The 22,460-nt window shown below is 52.1% G+C and overlaps 1 protein-coding gene across 2 annotated transcripts; it reads right to left on the reverse strand.

Moving 5' to 3' along the window:
- Positions 1 to 630: 630 nt before the first annotated feature.
- Positions 631 to 22,460, reverse strand: SNX19 (sorting nexin 19). Of its 2 annotated transcripts, XM_066334797.1 has the most exons (11): positions 20,926 to 22,460; positions 20,475 to 20,613; positions 19,902 to 20,002; positions 19,639 to 19,758; positions 19,262 to 19,392; positions 18,004 to 18,100; positions 17,602 to 17,764; positions 15,443 to 15,572; positions 5,048 to 5,232; positions 4,245 to 4,332; positions 631 to 3,503 (listed from the first exon to the last, which is right to left on the reverse strand). In XM_066334797.1, exons 1-11 carry the CDS (start codon positions 22,447 to 22,449, stop codon positions 3,371 to 3,373), a joined length of 2,811 nt encoding a protein of 936 aa, XP_066190894.1. In that variant the 5' UTR covers positions 22,450 to 22,460; the 3' UTR covers positions 631 to 3,370. The 2 variants fall into 2 exon arrangements, with proteins under 2 accessions (XP_066190894.1, XP_066190895.1); XM_066334798.1 differs by lacking the exons at positions 631 to 3,503; positions 4,245 to 4,332; positions 5,048 to 5,232 and adding an exon at positions 5,243 to 6,598.

Raw genomic sequence — 22,460 nt, forward strand, 5'->3', positions numbered from 1 at the left:
TTTCCAGACAGCACAATTCCACACAGACTCCAACAGCACCACAAAGAGCTGATACAGAGGGTTGAGTACAGGAAATAGGACACGGAGTCAGTGCATGGTGGCACTTTTTTCCCCCTAAAAACACAGTTAAACAGTTACTTAGCTTAGAGTGGTGTCCTGGAGCTCTACACCACTGCACTCATACACAGGAGCAATCCTTGCTTCCAGGAAGCTTCCAGTCAGCTGTGGGAAACTAAGGCAGTGGGAAGGAAAACACAAAACCAGCCAAAAGGAGCTAGAGAAGGAGAGCTGAGCACCCACCCGAGGCAGGCACTGCTCTTCACCCAACCTGACACCAGGCTGCAGCTCTTCACTGAGACCAAACCTGCCTGCTCTCACCACCTGCCCTTTAGAGAGATGGCTGGAGCCTTTTGCAAATTCCTTCTACAAATTCCTGCAGAAAAAAAGGAGCTCGCTGGGAATATGACACACTGAGTGAGCTTAAGGTTTTTTGTCAACTTTGCTTTACCAAAGTGTTTTTTCTAGTCTTAGTCCAATGGAAATAAAACTTTCAGCCCACCTGAATGCAGAAGTTTGTATCTGCCACCGTTGTGCTCAATTTAATCCCAAGATCACAGTGAGGCAAAGAACTCACAGTAGATGAGAAGCTGAGCTTTTTATTGGATTTGTTTTACTCCTTAACAACATGAAGCAGAGAGGGGCTATTTGCTCCTGGGCACTTCAGCTCAGCTCTAAGGCTGTACCATGATCTCCCAAGGAGAGAATGGGAATTTGAAGCCCAGCCAGAGAGAGCAGGAGAAAGGGCTCAAACCCCTCATACCTGAGACCAGACAGGGGCTTCTGCAGAGTAAAACAACCATTTTGCAATTCAGACTCCTTAGGTCTGCTCCCAGCTCCCTCACTGCCTTCAGAGGGCACAGAAGTAAAATCTCTTTTCTCTCTCTCTGTCTCAGCTCTTTGTATCTTAACACAGAGGGGGCACTGCTGCTGGGACAACCCCAAATCACTGCTGCACCAGCCCAGCAAAGCACCAGCTCCCAAACTGGCAGCAATCACTGATTCTTTTCATCTGCAGGACTGAATATTCATTCATTTGCATAATTTCAGAGGTGGGGGTTAAAAGCAGAGAGAATTTGGGCTTCCTGGCAAAGGAGAAGTGTCAGCTCATCCTTCCAGTGCCCCATCCAGTGTGTGTAAGGGACTGTTTTAGACTTCTGCCCTAACCTGGAGCTGGCAATGCATACATAATTTGCACTCCATCATCCTCTTCAGCAAAGCCTCTTAATATTATCCCTAATCAGTGACAGACCACAGTCCTGGAGCTCCAAAGCCACACAATTAATTAGGAAGCAGCAGCAAACAGAACACCAGAACATCTGGGAAGCCCCCAGGCACAATGGGGTTCTGCTGCATCATTCCTGGCTGCTGGGGCCGTGTCCCCCCTGACAGCTGGGCTGGTAAATGGAGGCAGGAGGAAAAAGGAGGGGAGCAGGAGCCTGGCAGGAAAGACAAGGTGAAGTAGCTGCTCCAAGCAGATATTTGAGGATGTATCTGAGTCCTGCTTCCCAAACTGCTGCTTGGCCATTTGGGAATATCCCAAAGCATTCTCCACCTCATCTCCTCTTAAACTACTGAACACACACCTCCCTTCTTCTCCAAGCAAGTGGACAATCTCCAAAGCCTCCCTGCTGAGAAATGGCTCCAGCAGTGATGCAGAATTGATTTGCTTCATGACATTGGATTCTGCCTGGTCTTGGGATGTCTTTAGAGCTCTCTAAAATCTATTTGCTTACATCAAAATGATCTCTCCTGTGTTTTCACACAACAGAAGCACAGAGCAGCTCACACTGCTGTGTACCCATTATGAAGCAGCTCCTTTGGGAGGAGCAGAAGAGGCATGTTGGAGTTACTGCCTTCTCTCCAAACATGCCATGGAGCATCCTGCTCCAACTAACTGCAGGCAGTCTCCTTCAGCCTGGTGATCCATGGTTCTGTGAGATGAAAAATCTCACTTCTGGTTCTGCAGCTCAGACACTGCATGTGATCCTGCATGGTTCCCTGGGTGGTCTCCTCTGATCTGCAGGAACACCTGCAGCAGCCAAGTCCAGCACTGCTCAGCCTGTACTTCTCCAGAAAATACACCAAAGAAGGTCACCAAACTGTCTGTTGGTGCATATTCTGAGTCCTTTTGTGCTCCCAGGAACCTGACTGCTGAGCAACATTAACTGCTCACAAAACCACTCAAGTCTTGACTAACCTGGAGAAGCAGCTCCAAATCCATGTTCCATGACCTGAGCAGCTTTCCAGGGCCCTGCCCAGAGCTGCTGCAGCAGCAGGCACAGCGAAGCAAAGCCCAGTGACCCAGCCATGAACAGCAGAGCTCAGGCAGTGCCCACAGGCCCTTTGCTGGGGTCTCACCCACTGCCTCTCCATGACACACATCCAGGATTCCCCCTGGGCTCAAGGGACTCATTCCTCCTCCAGAGCTTCCTGTGACAGCCACAGGGGTGACACCAAGTGTGTGGGAGCTGATTTACTTGCTTTGTCCCACACAGGTCAGCTCTTTTGGTCCTGTGCCTTCCAGGTGACTGTCCCAGGGATTAAAAGGTGACTCAGAAAGGAGAATATAAGTGAATCCTAAAGTCCAGCCAAACTACCACTCCTCCCCAGCCTGAGGAGAGTCTCTCCCAGGATCACAGCCTGCCTGCACCCTACTGTTCCGTGGAGAACTGGAGCAGTGGCAGGGAGAAGCAGCTGATCTTTGTCCCTAAGGCAGGGCAGCACCTTGGAGCCCTGCTCTCACCTCCCAGGCGTTTGGGCAGTTGGATGCTGAACTCCAGGACCACATTTCCACACTCCATCCTTTCCCATGCTCCTTCTGGTGACACAGATGGTGCAGAGCAGGCACAGGGCAGGCTGCTCAGACAGCAGGGACAGCACTGCACCTCCCTTCACCTGGCTGCACAAACATCCATCAGCAAGAGCCCATCACACCAACGCTCTCAGTGCCAGCTGCACCCTGAAGCCACAAAAGCAAATCTGCATTCTCTGCCTGCAGATGTCAGAGGTGTTCAGAAGGGTGGGGCAGGACCACAGGGTTTGTGGTTCCTTCTCCAGCTGCTCAGGCTGGTTCATTCCAGGCTCTCCATCAGGTCAGCAATGGAAGAACAGATGCTGCACAACATCTTCAGCCCCTCACACTGCGTTTGATCCACCACCCAGCTGAAACTACCCTGGAAGCAGCTTCATTTAGCACTGGCTGGAGAAATTCCTTACAAGAAGCTCCCAGGCACATTCAGTAAAGGCTGAAAATCCAATCACTCCATGCCTGTGGCTGCTTTTCTCCTCCACTGCTGGGCACCAGCCCTGGTTAAAGTGCTGGGACACCTTTGTCTGGGCCACTGCAGGGACATGGTGTGGCAGCTGCAGACTCAGGCTCCTTGCTGGAATCCTTCAGAACCAAGAACTCCAGCAGAATGTCCAGGAGGCAGAACACCAGGTGCCTGGAAATGTGAAAAGACAAAGCTTAGGCTGGACAGGGTGTGGGAGGCAAAGCTCAGCACAAGGAAGGAGTGTTCCAATGCTCCAGGGGACAGGGGAACACTATTGGGTCCCCAGGAGAAATGTTTTCAGAGGTGGCTCAGCTTTTTTTCGCCTCCTCCAAACCAGTGAGTGTTGAAGCTGCTGAGCAGCACAGAAAACACAAATGCATCTTCTGGAGCAGAACACGTGTTTAACAGGATCACAGGATGATTGAAGATAGAAAAGACCTCTGAGATCATCAAGTCCAGCCTGTGCCAAATCCCCACCTTGTCACCCAGACCAGAGCACTGAGTCCTGCTGTTCCCTGGACACCTCAGAAGATGGGGACTCCAGCACCACCCTGAGCAGCCCTTTTCAATGGTCAACAACCCTTCCAGTGGAGAAAGACCTCCTGATCTCCAGCCTGACCCTCATTTCCCTGCTGTCCATCACCAAACCCAGCACTGGGAATAGAAGAAACATCCCCTACACAGACCTGCAGCTCCTCCAGAACCAAACTAAACCAGGATGTTCTTACTTCCCTGACATCCAATAACTAAGCAGGCCAAACAACATAATTAACATGAGTGGCTCAGCCACACTGAGGTCCTGGACATGCAAGTGTGGAATAATTAGCTGGATGTGTTTGGTGCCAGGCAGCACTGGCAGAACCCTGGGCACAGCTCTCAGAGCCCAGAAGAGTAAAGAACACAATCTCATACCTGTTGATCACAGGCTGGCTCAGCGACTCCAGCACCAGGCTCCAGCTCATCCGACACTTACTGGTCCCAAGGATTTCCTGGATCACATCTGTAAGTGTTGGAGACAAAAGCTTTAGGAACTGCACGTTTCCACAGGCCAGTCTTCTCCTGTGGGTGCTGAATCAAAGCTTCTGATGGTGCTCTGAGGCTGGGACAGGAGGGAGTGCCAGGAAAGCATTCCTGGCTAGAAGGGCACATCCCAGCAGTGTTTTTTCATTCCCAAAGGACAGTGAAGGCCTTTTACACTACATCAAAGAGTTAAAAGTTCAGACTGCACTCATATGGATTAGGCAGCAGCTGCTTTAATGCTAAAGGTCCCCGTGTCAAACTTCAAGAGAGGGAAGCTGAGATTTCAGTCCAGTGGAAAAGCCAGAGGCTTTGCAGGGTGACTTTCCTCACCATGGGACCGTCTGGCAGCAGGTGGGAGCAGAGCTGTCCTCAGCCCTGCCTTGGTGAGGAGGCTCTGAACTGAGCACTGAATCATGGCCTGGCTACAGACAGGAACTGCCCAGACACACATCCCTTCCCTCCACGCTGGGCTGCTTCCCAAATCCTTACACAAACTATCCAGAACTGGAAAACTCCGGGTTTTGCTTGCAGGAAACCATCAAACCTCAAGGGTCATGAAGGTTTCCCAGTGCCTTGGCACGAGCAGCCTCCATCTCTGCATTTAACCACATTTCCAGAGATTCCAGTGCACTGGAGTGTTCCCCAGGCACTTTCCTATCCCAAGGGCAGCTGCCAAGTCTCTGGGACACACTTACTGGGCAAGATCCCCATCAGGCTCTGCAGGGCTTGCTCTGCTGTTGCCTTCTTCTGCTCCTCTGTCCTGGGGGGTTTAGGCACTGCTGGTAAAACTCCTCCAGGCCAGATGGATTCCTGGAGCAACTGGAGGTACTGGACCCAGCGCTGGGTGCAGGTCAGGGTAACCATCTGCACTTCCAGCCACCTGCAGGAACAGGGAGAGGGAGAAAGGTCAGGAAAAGTCTGGCTTGGAATAAAGTCGGGGTATTTCCACTTATCAAGAGCCCTGGAGGAGTAAATCAGCTTCCTTGGCTTTGTTAACGTGTGGTTTTCGTGTCTGTACACCCAAGATTTTCACAAGTATTAATTAGCTGAGTTTTCCATGCACCAAAAGTGGGATATGTTCTCTGTTTTACAGACAAATGGGAAAAGGAAAGGCCATAAAAAGCCCCACCACCCTGCTAATCACAGGAACCCAAGTGAATCACTGGTCATTAAAGGAAGCCCAGCTCAGAGATAGGACTTAAGTTATCTCGAAGCACAATCTGAGATAGAGCTGGAGGAACTGGTGTTTAACTACAAACAACCCCCAGGAAGGACTGGAATGACATGAGCCCTGTTCTGGTACCCTCTGCTCCTCTCATCAGTCCCTCTGCTACCAAGATAGTCAAGGATGTCTTTCCTGAAGACCAAAACACACCCCAGAGATCACAAGCCATTAATATGCTGATGCTTCACCCCCCTCTCATCCTGCTGTCCAGTCCTGCTCCATCCACTAATAGCAAGCAATGAAATAACAGAATCCCCAAACAGTTTGATTTTGGGACCTTAAAGCTCATCTCATTCCACCCTGGGCAGGGACACCTTCTACTAGAGCAAGTTGCTCCAAGCTCCATCCAACCTGGCTTTGGATGGCCACAAGGATGGGGCAGCCACAGCTTCTCCAGATACTCTCTCCCCACTCTCACAGCCAAGAATTTTTTTGTTCCCATTTAAAATCCAACAGAACTGCTGATGGTCCCTCCTGCAGGGGCAGGACTGTGCCCTTTCTACAGTAACCAGCTGCAAATCCCCAAATCCCTGCTCCACAGAAGGGCTCGGAGGCGTTTGCAGCTGCAGCAGGATGATGTGTCCCCACCACCCGAGGGCTGGCCAGGCACATTTCTACATCAACCACATGGATGGACCCTCTTGTCCAGCTGTGAAATCACTTCCCACGTCACAGCACAAGCCACAGCCATCAGCCAGAACTTGAACTGCCTAAAATGTTTCCCCTCAGCATTAGGAGAGGCCGTGGATGAATCCCCCAGGATGGGTGCCTGGTTCAGCAGGGCTCAGGGTGCGGCACTGATGGTGGCTGGCCGCACTGGCACGAGGCTCCAGAGCAAAGCTGCGTGTCGGCACGGCGCTGGGGAAAGGAAAAGGCTTGTGATTTCGCCAGTTCTTCAAGATTCCCAGAGGACAGGAGTCAGCCAGCAGGGCCAGGAGACCCGTTCCTCTTGGCAGCTGCTGTTCGTGCTTGCAATTCCGTCACCACTACGCCCCGGCAGCTCCGAGTACATCCAAGAGCCCTGCCAAGGCAAACTTTATTTAACCTGCGCTCTGCCAGACTGTCTGCATTCTTCCTGGGCCAGGCATGTGGGCCAAGGGTGTCCTGCCTTCCCCACACAGCTGGGAGTGGGGGACAGCAACACCCAAAGGGAGCAGGGCAAAGGAGGCAGCTTGGCATCACGTGAGACAAGTGTGAGGATCCCTTTGGCAGCAGGAGATGAGGTGCAAGCAGCAATGCTTGAGGGATGTGCACCTAGGAAATGCCAGCTGGAAATTGGTAATTTTCCATTATAAAACCTGGAGTGTCTCAGAGGAAGGGACACAGGTGATGTTCCCAGAGCTCCCAGGACCAGCACTGGAAATAGGGAAGCACATCCTCCATGCTCAGCATCACCAAAGACACAGAGCATGGATGCTGCCACAAGATAATACCAGAGGTGCAAACCTTCCACCTGTCCTACAGGACAAAATGTCCCACCCCAGTCCTGCCTGGGAAAAGTCGTGCTGGAAATAAAATTAAAAGGGTTTTAATCTCCAGCCATCAGCAGACTTTAACACTCTGGATCATGGAAAACCCTCCAGCTATTCCCAACTAAATTAAAGTGTTAAACTGTGACTTCTCTAGGGGCAAGAGTTTTCATTAACACGGTTTTTCATTAACATGGTTTTTCATTAACACGGTTTCTTACACAACCTGCTCTCCTGGTTGAGAAAACATCTGACAAGCAACAGAAGTTCAGAGACCTGGGGACAGAGCTGCAGAGTCAACCCTGCACCAAGGGGGCTCAGACTGAACACTGACTCCAAACTCATCACAGCAACAGCCACTTTCCAGCCTTTAAAAGGTTGCAGAAAGCAAAATACAAGCTTTGTTTTCTTCTTAGAGACGTTCCTAAAATAGCAAAAAAATCAAGCAAACAGTGGACAGAGAGAAAGTTGAACCTACAGAGGACAGCACACGTTTCCAGACAGCTCAAGAACAAGCTGAGAACTGACAAGTGCTGGAAGGATCCACACAAACAACGTCCCTAAAATTACCAGAATTAGGCAAAAAGGCCCCCGAGTAACACTCCTAAATGTGATCACACACGCACATACAGGAAAGGACACAGCAGGAAAGGACTCACAGGTCTTGATTCCCGCAGCTGGGAAACACCATTGATGGATTTTCTTCCTTAGGCTGGCAGCTTTGGGAAGCAGAGGGCAGGACCTGGAATTGGCTCCATGGGCTCCACACAAGCTCCTGAGAAGAGGCCAACTTGCCCCATTACATGGTGCTCAGAGAGCTGGGGAAGGAGCACCCAAACCCACCAAGTTCACAAGGAAAAGTCAAGGAAATGGGACAAGAAAGAAGGAGAAACCAAAGGAAGGTGCAAATGGAACACAGACTAGAGCACCTCTGCTCTAGGTTCGCTTTTGCCAGTCTGTCAGTGTGTGGAGCAATTCCGAAGGCATTGGGAAGAGGAGAACTGTCAAGACTGGTCCATGTGGCTCTAAATCCACTCTGGGAGAACAGCTGAGGCTTCAAAAGGAAATCTCAGAACAAAGTGAATGTGAAGAACTTTCCTCCCTCCTGTCAACCACAGTCAACCACCAGCACCAATTCTGGGGAATCACATTCTATTCCAACACACACAGAGGCAGCACCAGCAGCATTTCAACTGTGAGGAGCAAAGTAATTCACAGAATATCCTGAATTGCAAGGGACACACAAGGAAAGTGAAGTCCCACTGCTGGCTTTGCACAGGACATCCCAAGAAAGCCCACTCACCTCCCACAGCTGTAGTTGCAACTCAGAGAGAATCACACCAACTTTATTGAAAATTCCTACCTGAGTAAACCCCAGAAAATGGCAAATTGACCTTTCTATCATGCAGACTGGTTGCACCAGGATGGGGATTAACGCCTCAGGAACTCCAAATATCTGCTGGTTCAAAGCTGACCTTCACCAGCAGGTCACAGATGATTTTTTTGTGCTATTAAAGGCCTAAGCATTTGAGATTCATGTGCCACACTGAAAGCACACACACACTGCTCCCAGGTAGAAATAAATCCACCAAGAAACAGAAATAAACCTCTCACTTTTTTTTTTTTATTTTATTTTTGGATGGCTGATGAGTTACTATTTTCATTCTGCTATTTCATGAAGAAATAGCCTTAATAAGAAAGAAAAAATAAACCCATCACAGAACCATCTCCTTACACTTCAGCTGAGACCAGAAATAGATAAAGTGACCTCCTGGGCTCAGAATGCTTTGATAGTGCTCAATGCAAAGAGCCAGACTGCAAAGGCTGCTGGGGCCTGGAGGATAATCTGGAGGGGCATAACTTGCCCATGCTGTAAGGCACCTCTGTTTGAAATAGCTGCTGCTGGAGGAATGAAATGGCTGCTAAAAAGAGCCAAATTAATGCCACGGTTTCAGCAGGACTCCAAGGTCAGCTGAAAGGGTCCATTATGATAGGAAGGCCCTGGGAATGAAAAACAGGGGCTGGGGGGTGCAAACCTTGGCTTTCCTTGGGATCCTGGAAACAACAAGGGCTGCTAGCAGAGAAAAGGCAGGCTGAGAGACAGAACAGGTAAATAAATGAGCTTGGTTTTACCTGGCTGGATCCACTCACTGAATTGGACAGCTCAGCAGGTAAAGCCTGGACAGGTGGGATTTGCTTGATCTGGACATTAAAGATGTACCAAGAATGAACAAAGAGATGTAATGCTCTCCAGATTTGGAACCACCTGCCAGAAGAGGGTAAAGCTCTGCTCTTTTTGTCCATCAAGGTGAGGATAAGAACTGAGATCACTTCAGCTAAGGAACAGTCAAGTTAAATATGCTGACTGTAATTGAAATCTGAAGCAACAGCAATTGTGATTTTCCTGAAACCCAGGGGTTTAAGGATTGAGATAAACACAAACTGAAGGCCAGGCTAGAAGATGACAAAGAGGAGAAAGTCTCTCTGCTTTAGCTGGATAAATACAAACAGCTCTACAAATACACATGAACTAGCACGTCGAGCCCAGCACTGACTGCTGCCCACCCCAGAACATGGCCCCCCTGTCCCTAAGGAATTCCCTAAGGAATACAGTGTGGATATCCAGAAGCTCAGCAAAGTCCTGTGGGACCAACGTAGTGAAAAGCATTGAAGGAAAAAAAGCAACATCTGGAAAACAGGAGGTATTCAAGCATGACTCCGAAATTAAGAAAGTCTGGTGCTTAAATCACCAGACCATCCCTGTCTTTCCAGTTTTTGTTCCCCAAATTCTTCTTCAGATAATGCACAAGATTATCCTGAACTCAAGGGCTCAGGAGGAGCAACGTTTCAGTGCTTTGATGCAAAACCTTTCTGAGGAATCCTTGTAAAATTGAAGCAACAGCTGCAGTGGGCACAGCAAGAATTGAAAAACACAAATGCAGAGTTTTTGCCCTGAGGCTCAGCTTTCAGCACCTGCTACCTGAGCCTAAATCCACCTTCTCCACACAGCAGAAACCCATGCAGCACGCTCAACTCAGCACCTTCAAAGCAACCTCACACTTGTCCAGGCCATGGGTAAACCCTGTGCTGAGGAAGGAAACAGGAAAGGAAAAAACCCACAAAACTCCATAAATCAAAGAACACAAAGCATCCTGAGGCCTTTTAAACTTCTGCACAAATTAAATTCTCCTTCTTGAAATGTTCCTCTCCTGCTGCCCTGGGAACGTTTAGACCCACCCTGGAGCTGGCTGAGGACATCCTGGGCAGAGGGATCTTCCCACCTGCTTACCCAGGCAGAAATCCTGGGAGATGTGGGTGTGCAGGACTCCACACAGGACATCTTACTGCAGGGCAGAGAGGGGAAAAAAAATCATTCTCTTCTTTGGGCAATCATTCATCCCTGCAGGGAGGAAACCAGCCCTTGGTGCTGGGATTTCTGTGCCATTTTATGTGTTGCTCCCTCCAAGCACACCTGCTGCAAGAAGAAATCATGGAAACTCACAGGACTCAATGTCTTCACCCCGCAGTGAATCAACCCAATTGCTCTGGATTTTGCTTTTCCCAACCTAGACTTTCCTGTGATGTCCTGGGGCTCAGGGAAGGGGGGGAAAGGTACGTGATTAAAATAATCGTCCCCAAACCTCCTTGATTTTTCACAAAGCATCCTGGCTTTTGATAACATCTTCTCCAAGAATTTATTGAGCCAATTAAGCTCTCAGTGGTGCCCCAGGGAGAGGCCAGGCTGCCTCAGCCAGGCCCTGCTTGGAACAATTGCTTCATTAGCCCACTTCAGGATCAAAATACATAAATCCACTATTAACCCTTCTAAAACCAGGGAAAACTAAAACCAACAGGGAGACATTACTTCCACTCAATCCTCTTCTTCTTTGTTCTATTTGAAATAGGAAGTTGTTGAGCTTTTTTAAATCCAGGAAGAAAGTTGGCATGTGTAACTGTTGAAACAGAATCAGAGTTAAAAAAATGTTGCAATTATTATCAAAGCACGGAGTGCTGGCTTCATTCTAGTGGCTGTTTTTGGAAGAATGCTGCTTCTAGAAGAAGGGAAAAAATTTTGTTTGGGACAGAGATTCAAAACCAGATCCAAAATTTCCAGGTGCTTGGAGACAACTGAATCGAGGCCCATTTCCAAGCTGATTTTATTTACTTTACATATACACACGAAGACACAGAGAGCCTGAAATCGCTTTTACTGACATACCACAGGCTGCAGTTCCTGCTGCTCCTCACGGCTACAACACCAACAGCCAAATCCAGAAACGAGGAGTGAGATGGCATGAGGTTGGTTCCCCCAGTTCCCAACTCTGGTGCTGTTTTGGGTTTGTTTTTAGGGACAGGGACTTTGCTGCCCCATACCTGGGCCTGCCAGCACAGCCCCTCCGTGGGCAGCTGCGAAGGTCCTCATCAAACATGCCCAAATCCACTCCCCAGGTAACACCCCAGGAGAATGAAGTGGATTTAGATGCCCCAGCTGCACTGATATTGCATTTCTGCCTGGTTGTTTCTGCCAGCAAAACTCAGAGGCACTGCCTGAGGCTGGAGTTGTCCCTGCCAGCCAGAAAGCCATGGGGAAGTGGGGCACTATCTCAGTTGTCACACATGGCCCCTCCGTGGCTCTGGGGCTGCCAGAACTCCCTGCCCAGGGGCACTGTGCTCCCAGGGGTGCTTGGCTGCTCCAGGTTTACTCAGGGACACCGAAGAGGGTCAGGCACCACTCTTCACTGGTGGCACTTCCCAGTCAAGAGGACCAAGGTGGCTGCCAAGGGTCTTTGTGCCGGTTCTGTTGGCACAGAGATCAAAGAAAACCCAAGAGAAAATCAGAAAAAAGCACCCAGCCAGCAGCTCTCTGAAGCTCCAGACCTCCTTGACTTACAAGTGCCTGTGACACTCAGCCTGACAGCAACTCACCACAAGAGCCCAACCCCAAGGTGACAGAATGAGCTTGCAAGAACCAGTTCTCAAAAGCATGATGGTCACCTGCAATCACTCTCAAAGCATCCCTGGCTCTCCACCTACAGCTCACATAGAGTAGAATATCACCTCCTCAAATCTTCCAGTCTGGCCAAGGGATGAGGGCACATGGACAAAGCCTGGAGGAGCACGGGAATGACCAAAGCAAACAGCAAGCCAAGCATTGCTGAGCTCGTGGGTAAGGCAGGGATGATTTGCATTTATTTTAACTCCTGCCCAGTGGAACGTGACACCTGAGTAGTTCCACATGCTCCTTCCAGGGCCAGGCACTTCCGAGCCTGGCACAGACTCTGTGCCCCAGCCCTGCTCAGGTTCCAGGGCACAGACAGCCGGGCTGTGCTGAGACACCTTCCCCCCACTCAGTGCTTTGTGGCCGTGCCTTTCTGTTGTGCTGCATGGGAAGGAGCCAGGAAAACCTTACAGACCAGGATCTGCCCCTCAAATACTCCCAGGTCCATCCTTGGGATGCTGACACACTGCTGGGGCTCCCCTCTGGAAGGGCAAGCAGAGGTGTCTGTCACCCTGGCCCCAGCACTGTCCCCAGCTCTGCAGGGCACTGGCAGACCCCAGACCTGTGGGGACAGCTGAGGGCAGGCTGTGGGGTCACAGCATGGCGTACTTCATGCGTTTGACGCGTATTTTTAACACTTCTTTGACTCACAAGGCTCTAAAAAGCACCCAGATTCTCCAAATGCTTCTTAGCTCTCCCACTGAACACCCAGAATAGCCCCATCTGCTCCCCTCTGCCAGCAGGTTCCTGCTGCAGCCTCCCAGGGGAAGAGGAGATGATCCTTTCCAGCCCGCGGGAGGGAAGCAGAGCCGGACAGAGGCAGAGGGTTTGTTTACAGGCACGGCCCCAGCACGCAGAGAGGCTGCTGGAAGCAATCCTGGGCTCCAGGGTCATTCCCACTCCCAGCCACTGCTCCACCTCTCTCCTTTCAGCTCCAAAAAAGGCTCACTCCCTGTTACATAATGGGATGAGCGCAGTGCGGAGCCGGGCTCGCACACACGGCCGCCCTTGACTCAACAATCCCTTTTTCGGTCATGGAGCCTTCCTCTCCCTCTGCCGTGGGACTGACAGGAGGGGAGACGGATGGTGCCTGGCTCCAGCTGGCCCAGCTGGGGAGAAGGGGGGAAGGAGGAGTGTGGTGGGATGCTCCTTGCCGAGAACAGGGAATGGAGCAGGTCGGGAGGCCCCACAGTCAGTAACAGCGTGGTCACAGCCATCATCTGATGGCACTGCCAGCCCAAGGGAGAAAGTCCCCCAAGAAGAGGGGCACTGGCTCTTGGGAGAAGCTGGATGTCATTCTTGGTGAGTTTTGCCGGTTTGTGGTCATTTCTATCACTCTGCACCGAGTGTCTCATGGCAGAGCAGAATCATCATCTTGCAGCTCCAAGAAGGCAGCAGGAGCAGCACCTACTCTCCAAATACAAGGTGGCAGAAGAGTATCCAGCAGCAGCCCCTCCAAAACACTGCATGAACACCTCCTTTTCATCCCCTGCCACCTAACCCAGCCACTGACAGGAACAGGGAAGGCTCTAATCTCCTGAAGGGATGATGCCCACTCATACTTTGTGAGCAGCAGTGGTTGAAGACATGACACAAATCCATCTGCTGTCCCATGTTTGTCTGCCTGTTCTCAGAGGCAGGGCCAACAATTCCTTGAATAGCAGATGCTCCCAGAAGAGATTCTGGGACTTTTCCCACCTGTAAAGGGTCCCCAGACAGTGACAGCCAGAGTGGCAGTGCCAGGTCTGGCCAAGCAGCGATCAAGTTGTAAATACTTACACAGAAGAGAAATGCCACCAAATCCACAGTGTCCCTGGACAGACAGGTCTGAGCTAGAGACCTTCTGGCCTGCTCAGGACAGCAGTGACCACCTGGGCCAGGAATGAGTACAACTCTCAGGGACAGGGTGAATGGCATGCAGCAGGAAGGCTCTCCATGCCCAGTTCTCCTCCACTGAGGAGGCAACTACAGGCAGTAGACATGGGAGCAATCCAGGTGCAACACCATCCTCCTGGTGACAGGTCAGTCCCCACCCTGGGATTCCTGACTGTCCCAGAACAAAAGCAGAGCCAGCCTCAACATGCAGATTTCAGCACAGTCACAGGGTTTCTTCAAGAGGTGGTGCCCTCAACTGATGGGGACACCAAGAAGTCCCATGACTTCCCCCATCACCCCCAGCCAAAGCTCTGCCTGCAGCACGTGTGGGTTCACTCTGATCTGCTCAAGTGGAGCAGCTACAAACACATTCCTGCTCACTAATCCACCAGCACAACTCAGGGAGCTCCTCCACCTCCCAGAGCCAGGATGTGCTGTGTGTATCCCAACCTCTCTAGTGGAAAATGCCAATGCCACGTGTGGGTGCTGCAGGCTGCCTGGGTGACCAGGACACGGCTTATTAGGAGGTGATGATGTGCCTGTTGAAGCTCTCATACCTCTGTGCTTACACACACAGATTGGGTTGCAGCTTGTTCCCAAGAAACCAGAGCCCATTCTGGAGAAGTGGGAGCAAGCCCCACCTCCTGCCACTGAAGGAACAGACCAGGACTGAAGGACAGCAGTCCCTGACCTCAAAGCACTTTGGCAATCTCTGCTGAGGGCAGCTTAAGTTACCAGCTGGGTTATAATGAGCTGCCCTGCACATTCTGATGCTGGCTTTGGATGCCTGTGGGAGAAGAAAGGGCACAGGAGTGGGAAAAGCACTGCTCCAAGACTCTCCCAAGCCTTTCGGGGAAGGCTTTCCTTGTACTCTAAAAAACCACATCCTCAGCTAGTGATAGTCACCAACCTACACCAAAAAACAGGAATTTTCTGTTTGTGTGTCTTGGCCTTGAGCCTTACCACCCAGAGGCACTGGCCCCAGGAAAGCTTGGCAAGTCCATCCCAGCTGGAAAGGAAGCCTGTCCCTGCTCCATGTGTGGGTCCCTGCCCCAGGCACAGGCAGAGCAGAGGGGTGCAGCAGTGAGAGCAGAGACCACACTCTGAGCTGTCACTGACAAGTCTCTGTTCCCTGGGCCTGTTTATTCTGCTTTTGCAGAAGGAACAAGCTGAAGGCCTGGACAGTAAGAGATCAAGAGGCCAATCCTCCCTGGAGAGCCACAGAGCTGGGCACTGCTGGGCATGAGCCCAAACTCCCACTCCCAGGGCTGGATCTTCCCCTTCCCTGGTATCAAGGGACAGGAGGCTGCCCATCAGCTGCACCACTGCTCACAGGGAAAGCAGCTCCTAGGGCAGATCTCCAAGGTGTTTACTCCACATTCATGGAGCACCTGCTCTACAGAACCTTGCTGGGTGATGCACACACAGCATTCATCTGCATTCAGGCACGAGCTTCACTTCCAACTGTATCTCCAAAGGGATGCCTCTCAGAGAGCAGCCAGGTTGGTCACTCCAGCCTTACCTTTGAACCAGGGTCCCAAAGAGCAGGTTGAAGACCCTCTGGATGTTCTCTGTGCACAGCCAGCTCCAGTGATCCACCAGCACCAGACGAAGCACGTCCAGCGCCAGGTCAGCCAAAGCTGTCTCTGAGTCTGCCAGGAGGAAGAGAGGCAGATGAAGAAGCCACCTCAGGGCAAATCTGGTGAAAAGCATCATCCTCAACTCGTTCTTTTCTCCCCAGCCTGGCCCTTTGTGCACACACAGAGACCTGCTGCAGCACAGACAGCCTGGGACCCTGCCCTCCCCACTCTTTGACTTCCACCTCCTCCAGGCAGCCCCAGTCTCCCACCAAGGGCTGCAGCAACAGCTCAGTTCCTTCTCCATTAAACAGCAGGGTGATCAAATCCCAGTCCACACAGAGGGATGGCCATGTGCCCAGAACAGGTGACAAAGCAGGTGGTGACTGCAGCCAGGAAGAGGTGCACTGCTGAGGACTATTATCCTGCTCTTCCCCTTTCCCTTCCAGCAGTTTTCCAGGCACGAGGCTCTGTTGGTGGCTGCGGGCTGCCATCGTGTGGCAGATCCCAGTCTTGGCAGGAAGGGGAATGAACCACATCTGGATAAACCAGGTTTACCCTTAAAACACAAATGCACACACCTACCCAAATATCTCTGCTGTGACAGACCTGGGACACCAAAGCTCCCTCTGATCCTCAGGAGGATCCTTCAGCAAAAACAGCTTCTACTTGGTAAGGAATTACTTTCATGCTGTTTGGCCCTGAGGTGTTGTGCTGAACGAGCTCATTGATATGCCACAAAGCTGCCCCAGACAGCCACTCCCAGGCACCACCCCGACCTGAGGCTGCTGCCTCGACTCTGCTGCCCAGGTGAGATCCTGTCCAGCAGCTTTCCCTAATTTGACTCCCCTCACGCTTCCTCTTCCAACCTCTCTGTCTACAGAGACAATTTACACTCACAATTGAATACTGGAAATAAAGGGAAGAGGGATTCTGGACCCCACACTACTCCTTCCCTCCTCTCCTGGATTAATTAATTCCAGGATTTCACTTGGAAAAGACAGGGCACCTGGCACCTCTTGCTCTGGGCCATGCACAGGTTACTCCTCACTTGCTCTACCCCAAGACTTCCCAGTGCAAAGTCTAGAGCAGGCTGTTCAGCTTCCCAAAACCTCACACAGAACATCCTCAGCAAGCTGTTTATTCCCACAGCATCCAAATCCTCTTCCTCACGGAGCTGCTGGCCAACCACTTCCCAGAAGTCACTCCATGAGCAGACAGGGACATGGGTCTGCCTTTCTATCCAGACGTTTGTTCCCCTCACCCTGCCAGCCCAGCCTGAAGCATCCCAGACCAGCATTTGAGATACTGACATTCCATTGCCCTCAGAGTTCAGCTAACTTGGCCTGCTCTGTGCAGAGCCCTGGCCTCCAACTCCAGTCCTGCCTCCTCAAACCATATGTTTTGGGCATGTGTTCCAGGATTACAGGCAAAGCTGGTAGCACAGGCTGGGCTTCAGAACACCAGGCCTATCCTGTCACAAACACGTGCTTGCAGTCAGAGCTTGCCAAACTTGAACCACTGGAGAGGAGTTTTTGGGAAGTTCCAGCTGATACAGCTCAGCTATTCCAAGAAAAAGACTGGAGAACATATTTTTGCATGTGTTCAGGATAATCTTGTAACTGTTTTGGCACAGCCCTGTCCTTCAGAGGAGGGTTCTAGAATCAGAAGGGGAACATCATTCCTTGAACTGAGATTACATTTGTGCTACTCCCACCAAATCTATCTAAAGTTAATCTCAAAAGGTCCTTTTGTAGTGTATGGCTAACTGGAAATGACCAGGGTACTGTGGTTTGGCCAATTTTTAGTTTGTAAGAGCTTGATTTTAGAACATTGCCAGTTTAAGCAGCGTGTCCTTAAGAAACTTCCTTGTGCAGTGACTGTGCTGAGCACACCAAGGTGAAGATCTACAACTGAGCCAAACCCCACCAGCAACAGTGCCCAGAGCAATCACCAAAGAGCACTGCAAAACCTCATTTGCTTTCCCCTCAATCAAGATGCAACAGGCAGGAGAGCAGGTCCTGAAGACATTTCAAGCTGATGTTGGAGCTGCTGTGGTACTGAGGGAGAGAAATTCAAGCACTAACAGAGGGGCTGAGCTCACCAGTGTCCGGTGTGCTCAGCCCATCCGTTTCTTCCTGCACAGAGACTTCCTTGGCTCCTCTGCCACCCTGGCCTTCAGGAGCTTTGCTGGGGACTGCTTCCAGCAGCTTCTCCTGCTTCTGGATGAAGGATTCCATAGCAGCCAGAGACAGGCTGCCAGAGACCTGCAAAAGTGTGTTAGTGCCACAGAGCCTGGGGGCTGCAGTGCCCAGACAACCTCCCACCTCCTGGTTTGCACCCAGATGTAGCCAACAGCACAACCAGGGCTGCCCATTGCCCTTCTGCCAAGAGCTGGCATGTGGCAACAAGGCTGCAGCAGCCACAAGGCTGGTGGAGGTGGATAATTCCCAAACAGGGCAGTGATTGGGGGTTGTGAAAGGATTACAAAAGGATCTGAACTTACAGCACTGCCCTCCCTGATGGAGTACACGATCCTGTCATGAGCTTCACTCACACTCAGCACTGGAGTGATTTTACTGGATGAGAACCTCAGCCTGGACCTGGAAAGCAGAGCCATGGCACAGTCAGTTTTCTCTGCAAGCTGCGAGTCACAAGTGTTCCAGCCTCAGCCAAGCCCCACAGCCTGTTACTGCTGTCCACATCCAACCTAAGAAATCTGATTAGACCTGAAGTGGTTCAAAACAAGCATCTGCCTCCAGGATAACAAGGAGATGGCAGTGAAACCACACAACAAAAGCATTAAAGCCCTTTTTCTCAGGTACACCTGAGCCAAGCCGAGGTTTTCCAGCATTGCTCAGGGAGGTGTTACACAGAAGCTGATAGGGAGATGCAGGCAGATGCCAGCAAGGTGTGAGCACTGCAGCACACAAAGGGAAGTGTTCAGAAAAGCCTCTGAGATGAAACACACTCAGCAGGATTGTGAAATCCAATTATGAACATTCACAAAAAGGAGGATAGGAAAGGACACTGGGATTTTGGGACAAATTGTAAAATAGCCTGTTTATCATTAAGGAATGTCCTTTCCAGCCAAGATGGTTCCAAACTTGTACTTTTTGAGTTTGTCTTTTTGTCCAAAGCAGCTTTTTCCAGCAAAACATCACTTTTTGGAAAGAAAAAGCCATACTTGAGCAGAAATCTTCCCTTCCTTGGTGAGGGAAGAATCACTGATGAGACAATCACAATGAGGCTGGCAACATTTGGTGAGGAACATACATGAAACAATCTTAAATATTACTCATAAATAGCTGTTTACAGGTTTTTTGGGCAAGGCCACTGTGTGGAACACCTGGGAGAGGCAGGAGGGAGCCTTCAGGTAGGTAATTTACAGCTGTATTTTGCAATCACCCCCTGCAAATATAAGCAATGCACATGTTTAAGGTGAAAAAGCAATTCCCCAGGAGCGTTAGTGTCTCTGCTGGCAAATGGCAGCACCTCAGAGCTCCCTTAGGAGGAATCCACCTTCTGTGGAAACCTGAGCATTCCTGGGAAACCCTTTAGATAAAACTGCACCTCAAATAGTTGTGTTCAGCCAGGGAAGGAGAAAGTAATTCAGCTAGACAGAATTTAGTAGTGTAATTTAGCCATTCATTGCTATGACAGAATTTTCTACCCAACACATAAAGCACCATGTCAGTTCTTCTCCACCACAGGCTCAGTTTCTGCATTAATTCCTTGCTCTGCAAAGCTGAGGCAGCCCTTACTTGGTCGCTTTCTTCCCGTCTGTCTGGGATTTCCCATCCACTTCTGACTCGCTCAGCTCCTCCGTGGGGCTCTGGGGCTCTGACCTGGGGAATGCTGTCTTCAAGGTGTCCACGATGGCATTGACAACGATCTGCAAACCCAGCACCAGCTTTAATTACTGCACTGACCCTCGTTACTTAGGGATATTAGCAGTTTTGAGACCTGGATTTGCTATTAAACAGGTTCTTTAACACGAGCTCTGAGCTTCTGTAGCTTTAGGGGTTTCTGGGCACGCTGAGCCCAGCTACAAAGAAGGGGGTTTAGCTGCTGGGAGCCACTGAAGCCTCTCTGGGGGCACTGGAAAGGGCTCAGGTGAGCAGCTCCCCATTGTTCCCACCTTGTCTATCCTGGAGACAACGAAGGGCTTCTTGACAAAGGCGATCCTGGCGTCGGTGTTGAGGGCCAGGAACTCCTGCACCTCCTCACTGTTGGCAATCTCAGGGACTGCACACAGTTGCTGCAAGGACAGATGGAGATTTAGATCATTTCGGAGTCAAGCTCCCAACCTGATCATGCAATGTGGAAGAGACGTGGTGTGCTCCAGTGTCTGCACTGTCCTGAGCTCTGCTTATAGCTCACAGGGGCACACAAACATCTCACCTTCAGGAAAGATTCCAGCAGACTTTTCCTGGCTTCCACTTTATCGCTGTCCATGTTTCCAAATGGCAGATCAGGGAACAGTTTCTTTGGGCCTTTGATGTCTACAAAGGAAATAAAACCACAGGCAAGCTTGAAAAAACTGCAAAATTACAGTAATGTTAATTTAAAAGACTTCTACATCTTAAAATCTAAAAATTTTCAAGACTAAAAATTAAAATTTTAAAATCTTAAAATCTAAATACAGATTTTATTCTTTATTAAACCTTAATGCTCTAATGATTAAAGCTATCCCCACTGCCTGGCATCAGCCTGAGGTATTACACAGACACCAGTGCTATGGTGCAAAACTACAAAGCCAACTGTCATGGAATGGGAAGAGGAATATTTTGAGACACTGAAGAAGATACATCATTCCTCCAGCCAGCTCTGCACGGAGCAATGGAGGATGTGGGCAGGAGACACAGCCCAGCACCCAGAGCTGCACAAGCAGGGCAGGAAACCCTCAGAGCAGAGGAACAGGGAATGAGACAAGAGGGAGAAGGATTTTCTCGGGGAGCCACTGCAGGCACTGACTTTTGAGGAACTTGCGGAGCTCCGGCTTCTCCTCCAGCCTGGTCTGGAGGTTGAGGAACTCGCGGTAGCGGCGGTTCACGGTGTGGTAAGCCACCTGCTGCAGGCTGCCCGCCACCTCGCTCTCCAGGGCTGTCTCATACTGAGGAGGAAGGCAAAGGCATCATCCTGACACATCCTCAAACAACCCCGCTCCCTGCTGGCCCCTCGATCCCCAGGCCCCACCCTGCAACTCCTCACTTCAACCCTTCCCTGAAGGTGAAGGAACTAGTCACAATGGAACAAAAGCAGAAAAGATTCCACCAGCCCCACAGGAGCCTGTGCCACACCCAAATAGCCACAGTGCCTGGTATTTCCCCTCTCCAGACAAAATCTGGGAAGTCCTCAGCTGCAAACACCAGCCCAGGTGGCAGCAGGGCAGTGGGAAGGGGCTGACTGCCCGGGGAGCCCTCACCTTGACGGTGTACAGGGTGTAGGGGTGGAAGCCGGTCCCGCTGTGCTCCCGGGCAGTGATGGTCCCGGTTATCCGCAGGTTCTGGATCACCACCGGCCCCTCGGGGCTGCTCAGGGGCTCGAAGCTGAAGGTGCTCATGGAAGCTGTCGGGGAGGAGGAGAGCAGGGGCAGACCCTGCCCGGGCTCTGGGGGAAACTGTGCTGGGCCCTCTGCTGCTCCCAGATCTCTCCCCAGGCTGGAGGGTCTTTGTGAGGAGAACCTCCTGAGGACAGCTGGGCTTTCCTCCTCCTTCTCAACCGCCGGCTCGATCTGGATGTCAGGGCAGGAGCTCAAAGCAGAGGTGGGAAGCAGGCCAGCATCTGAGCTGGGGCCAGGGCCCTGGTCCAAGTCCCCTGTGCCATCCTCCGAGGCTGATGTTCCCTCTGGCACAGAGGGGTCCTGCGGGGGCTCCTCCAGGAGCTCTCCAGCGGGGGAAGGAGCCAGCAGCTCCACGTCCTGGCCCATGTCAGCTGCAGGGGATTCCAGCTCCAAACCCTCACAGGGGAAGAGGGATCCCAGGGCTTGGGGGCGCAGGAAGGGCTCCTCCGCATGGCACGACCTGCTCACCTCCTCTCCCTCCTCTCCAGCAGCCCCTGCCTCTCTTCTGAGCCCCTCTGCAGCCCTCGGGGACGGGGTTAGCCCGGCGGGAGCTGCGTCCGTCTGTGCCGGGAAAGGCAAGGAATCCGGCACCGGGGGTGCAGGGTGGGACTTCCCAGCCCGGGGCTTCTTGGAAAACGCCGCAATGAGCAGCAGGTTGATCCAGTCGGGATCGGACATCTTCCTGATGGCGGGCAGCAGCACGTTGCAGGCCACCAGCTCCACCACAACAAAACGTCCGGTCCGCGTCTCCAGGTGCGGCCACGGCACCAGCGCCCGCAGCAGCGCGTCCACGGCGGCGCGGGCACAGCGCACCTCGGCGGCGGCGCTCAGCAGGGCGGGGTGCGGCCCTGCCAGCCGGCCGTACTCCTTCCACAGCGTCCTGCCGCCCTTGGGGTCGGCTCTCAGCGCATCCCGTGCCCGCAGGAAGCTCTGGAGGTGCTGCCCGCACAGCAGGAGCAGGCGGCGGGCCAGGGCTCGCCGGTCCACCCGCCTCATCCGCCGCCTCAGCTCCGCCGCCAGCCCCAGCATGGCCCTCTCCACCTCGGCCTCGAAGGCCGGCTCTCCGCTCACCGTGCGGTACCAGGAGGCCACGAAATCCCGCACCACTTTACGGACGGTGCTGGCGATCTCCTTCTCCAGGCGGCTCTCGTCCGCGGGGCCGCCGGCCGGGGCCCGCAGCGAGCTCACGAAGCGCTCCAGGCGCAGGCGGCGGCCGCGGGGGCGCAGGGCCGGGGGGCCCAGCCAGGCCCCCAGCACGGCCACGGCCCCGCACAGCAGCGCCAGCGCCCGCACGTCCAGCAGCAGCCGCAGGGCCAGCAGCCAGCCCAGCGCCGCCAGCAGCGCCAGCAGCGGCCGCCGGGACCCCGAGGGGCGCTGGGCCGGCATGGCGGGGCGGG

Source organism: Sylvia atricapilla, chromosome 23 (assembly GCF_009819655.1).
Source record: "Sylvia atricapilla isolate bSylAtr1 chromosome 23, bSylAtr1.pri, whole genome shotgun sequence".
NCBI classification, from domain to species: domain Eukaryota; kingdom Metazoa; phylum Chordata; class Aves; order Passeriformes; family Sylviidae; genus Sylvia; species Sylvia atricapilla.

Coding starts and splice junctions, on each gene's coding strand:
- SNX19 (XM_066334797.1), bottom strand. CDS start 22,449: ATGCCGGCCCAGCGCCCCTCGGGGTCCCGGCGGCCGCTGCTGGCGCTG. Junction 15,573..17,601: donor GCTGAGCACACCGGACACTG/GTGAGCTCAGCC, acceptor TCCTCCTGGCAG/ACTCAGAGACAGCTTTGGCT. Junction 4,333..5,047: donor CCTGATGGGGATCTTGCCCA/GTAAGTGTGTCC, acceptor CAACACTTACAG/ATGTGATCCAGGAAATCCTT.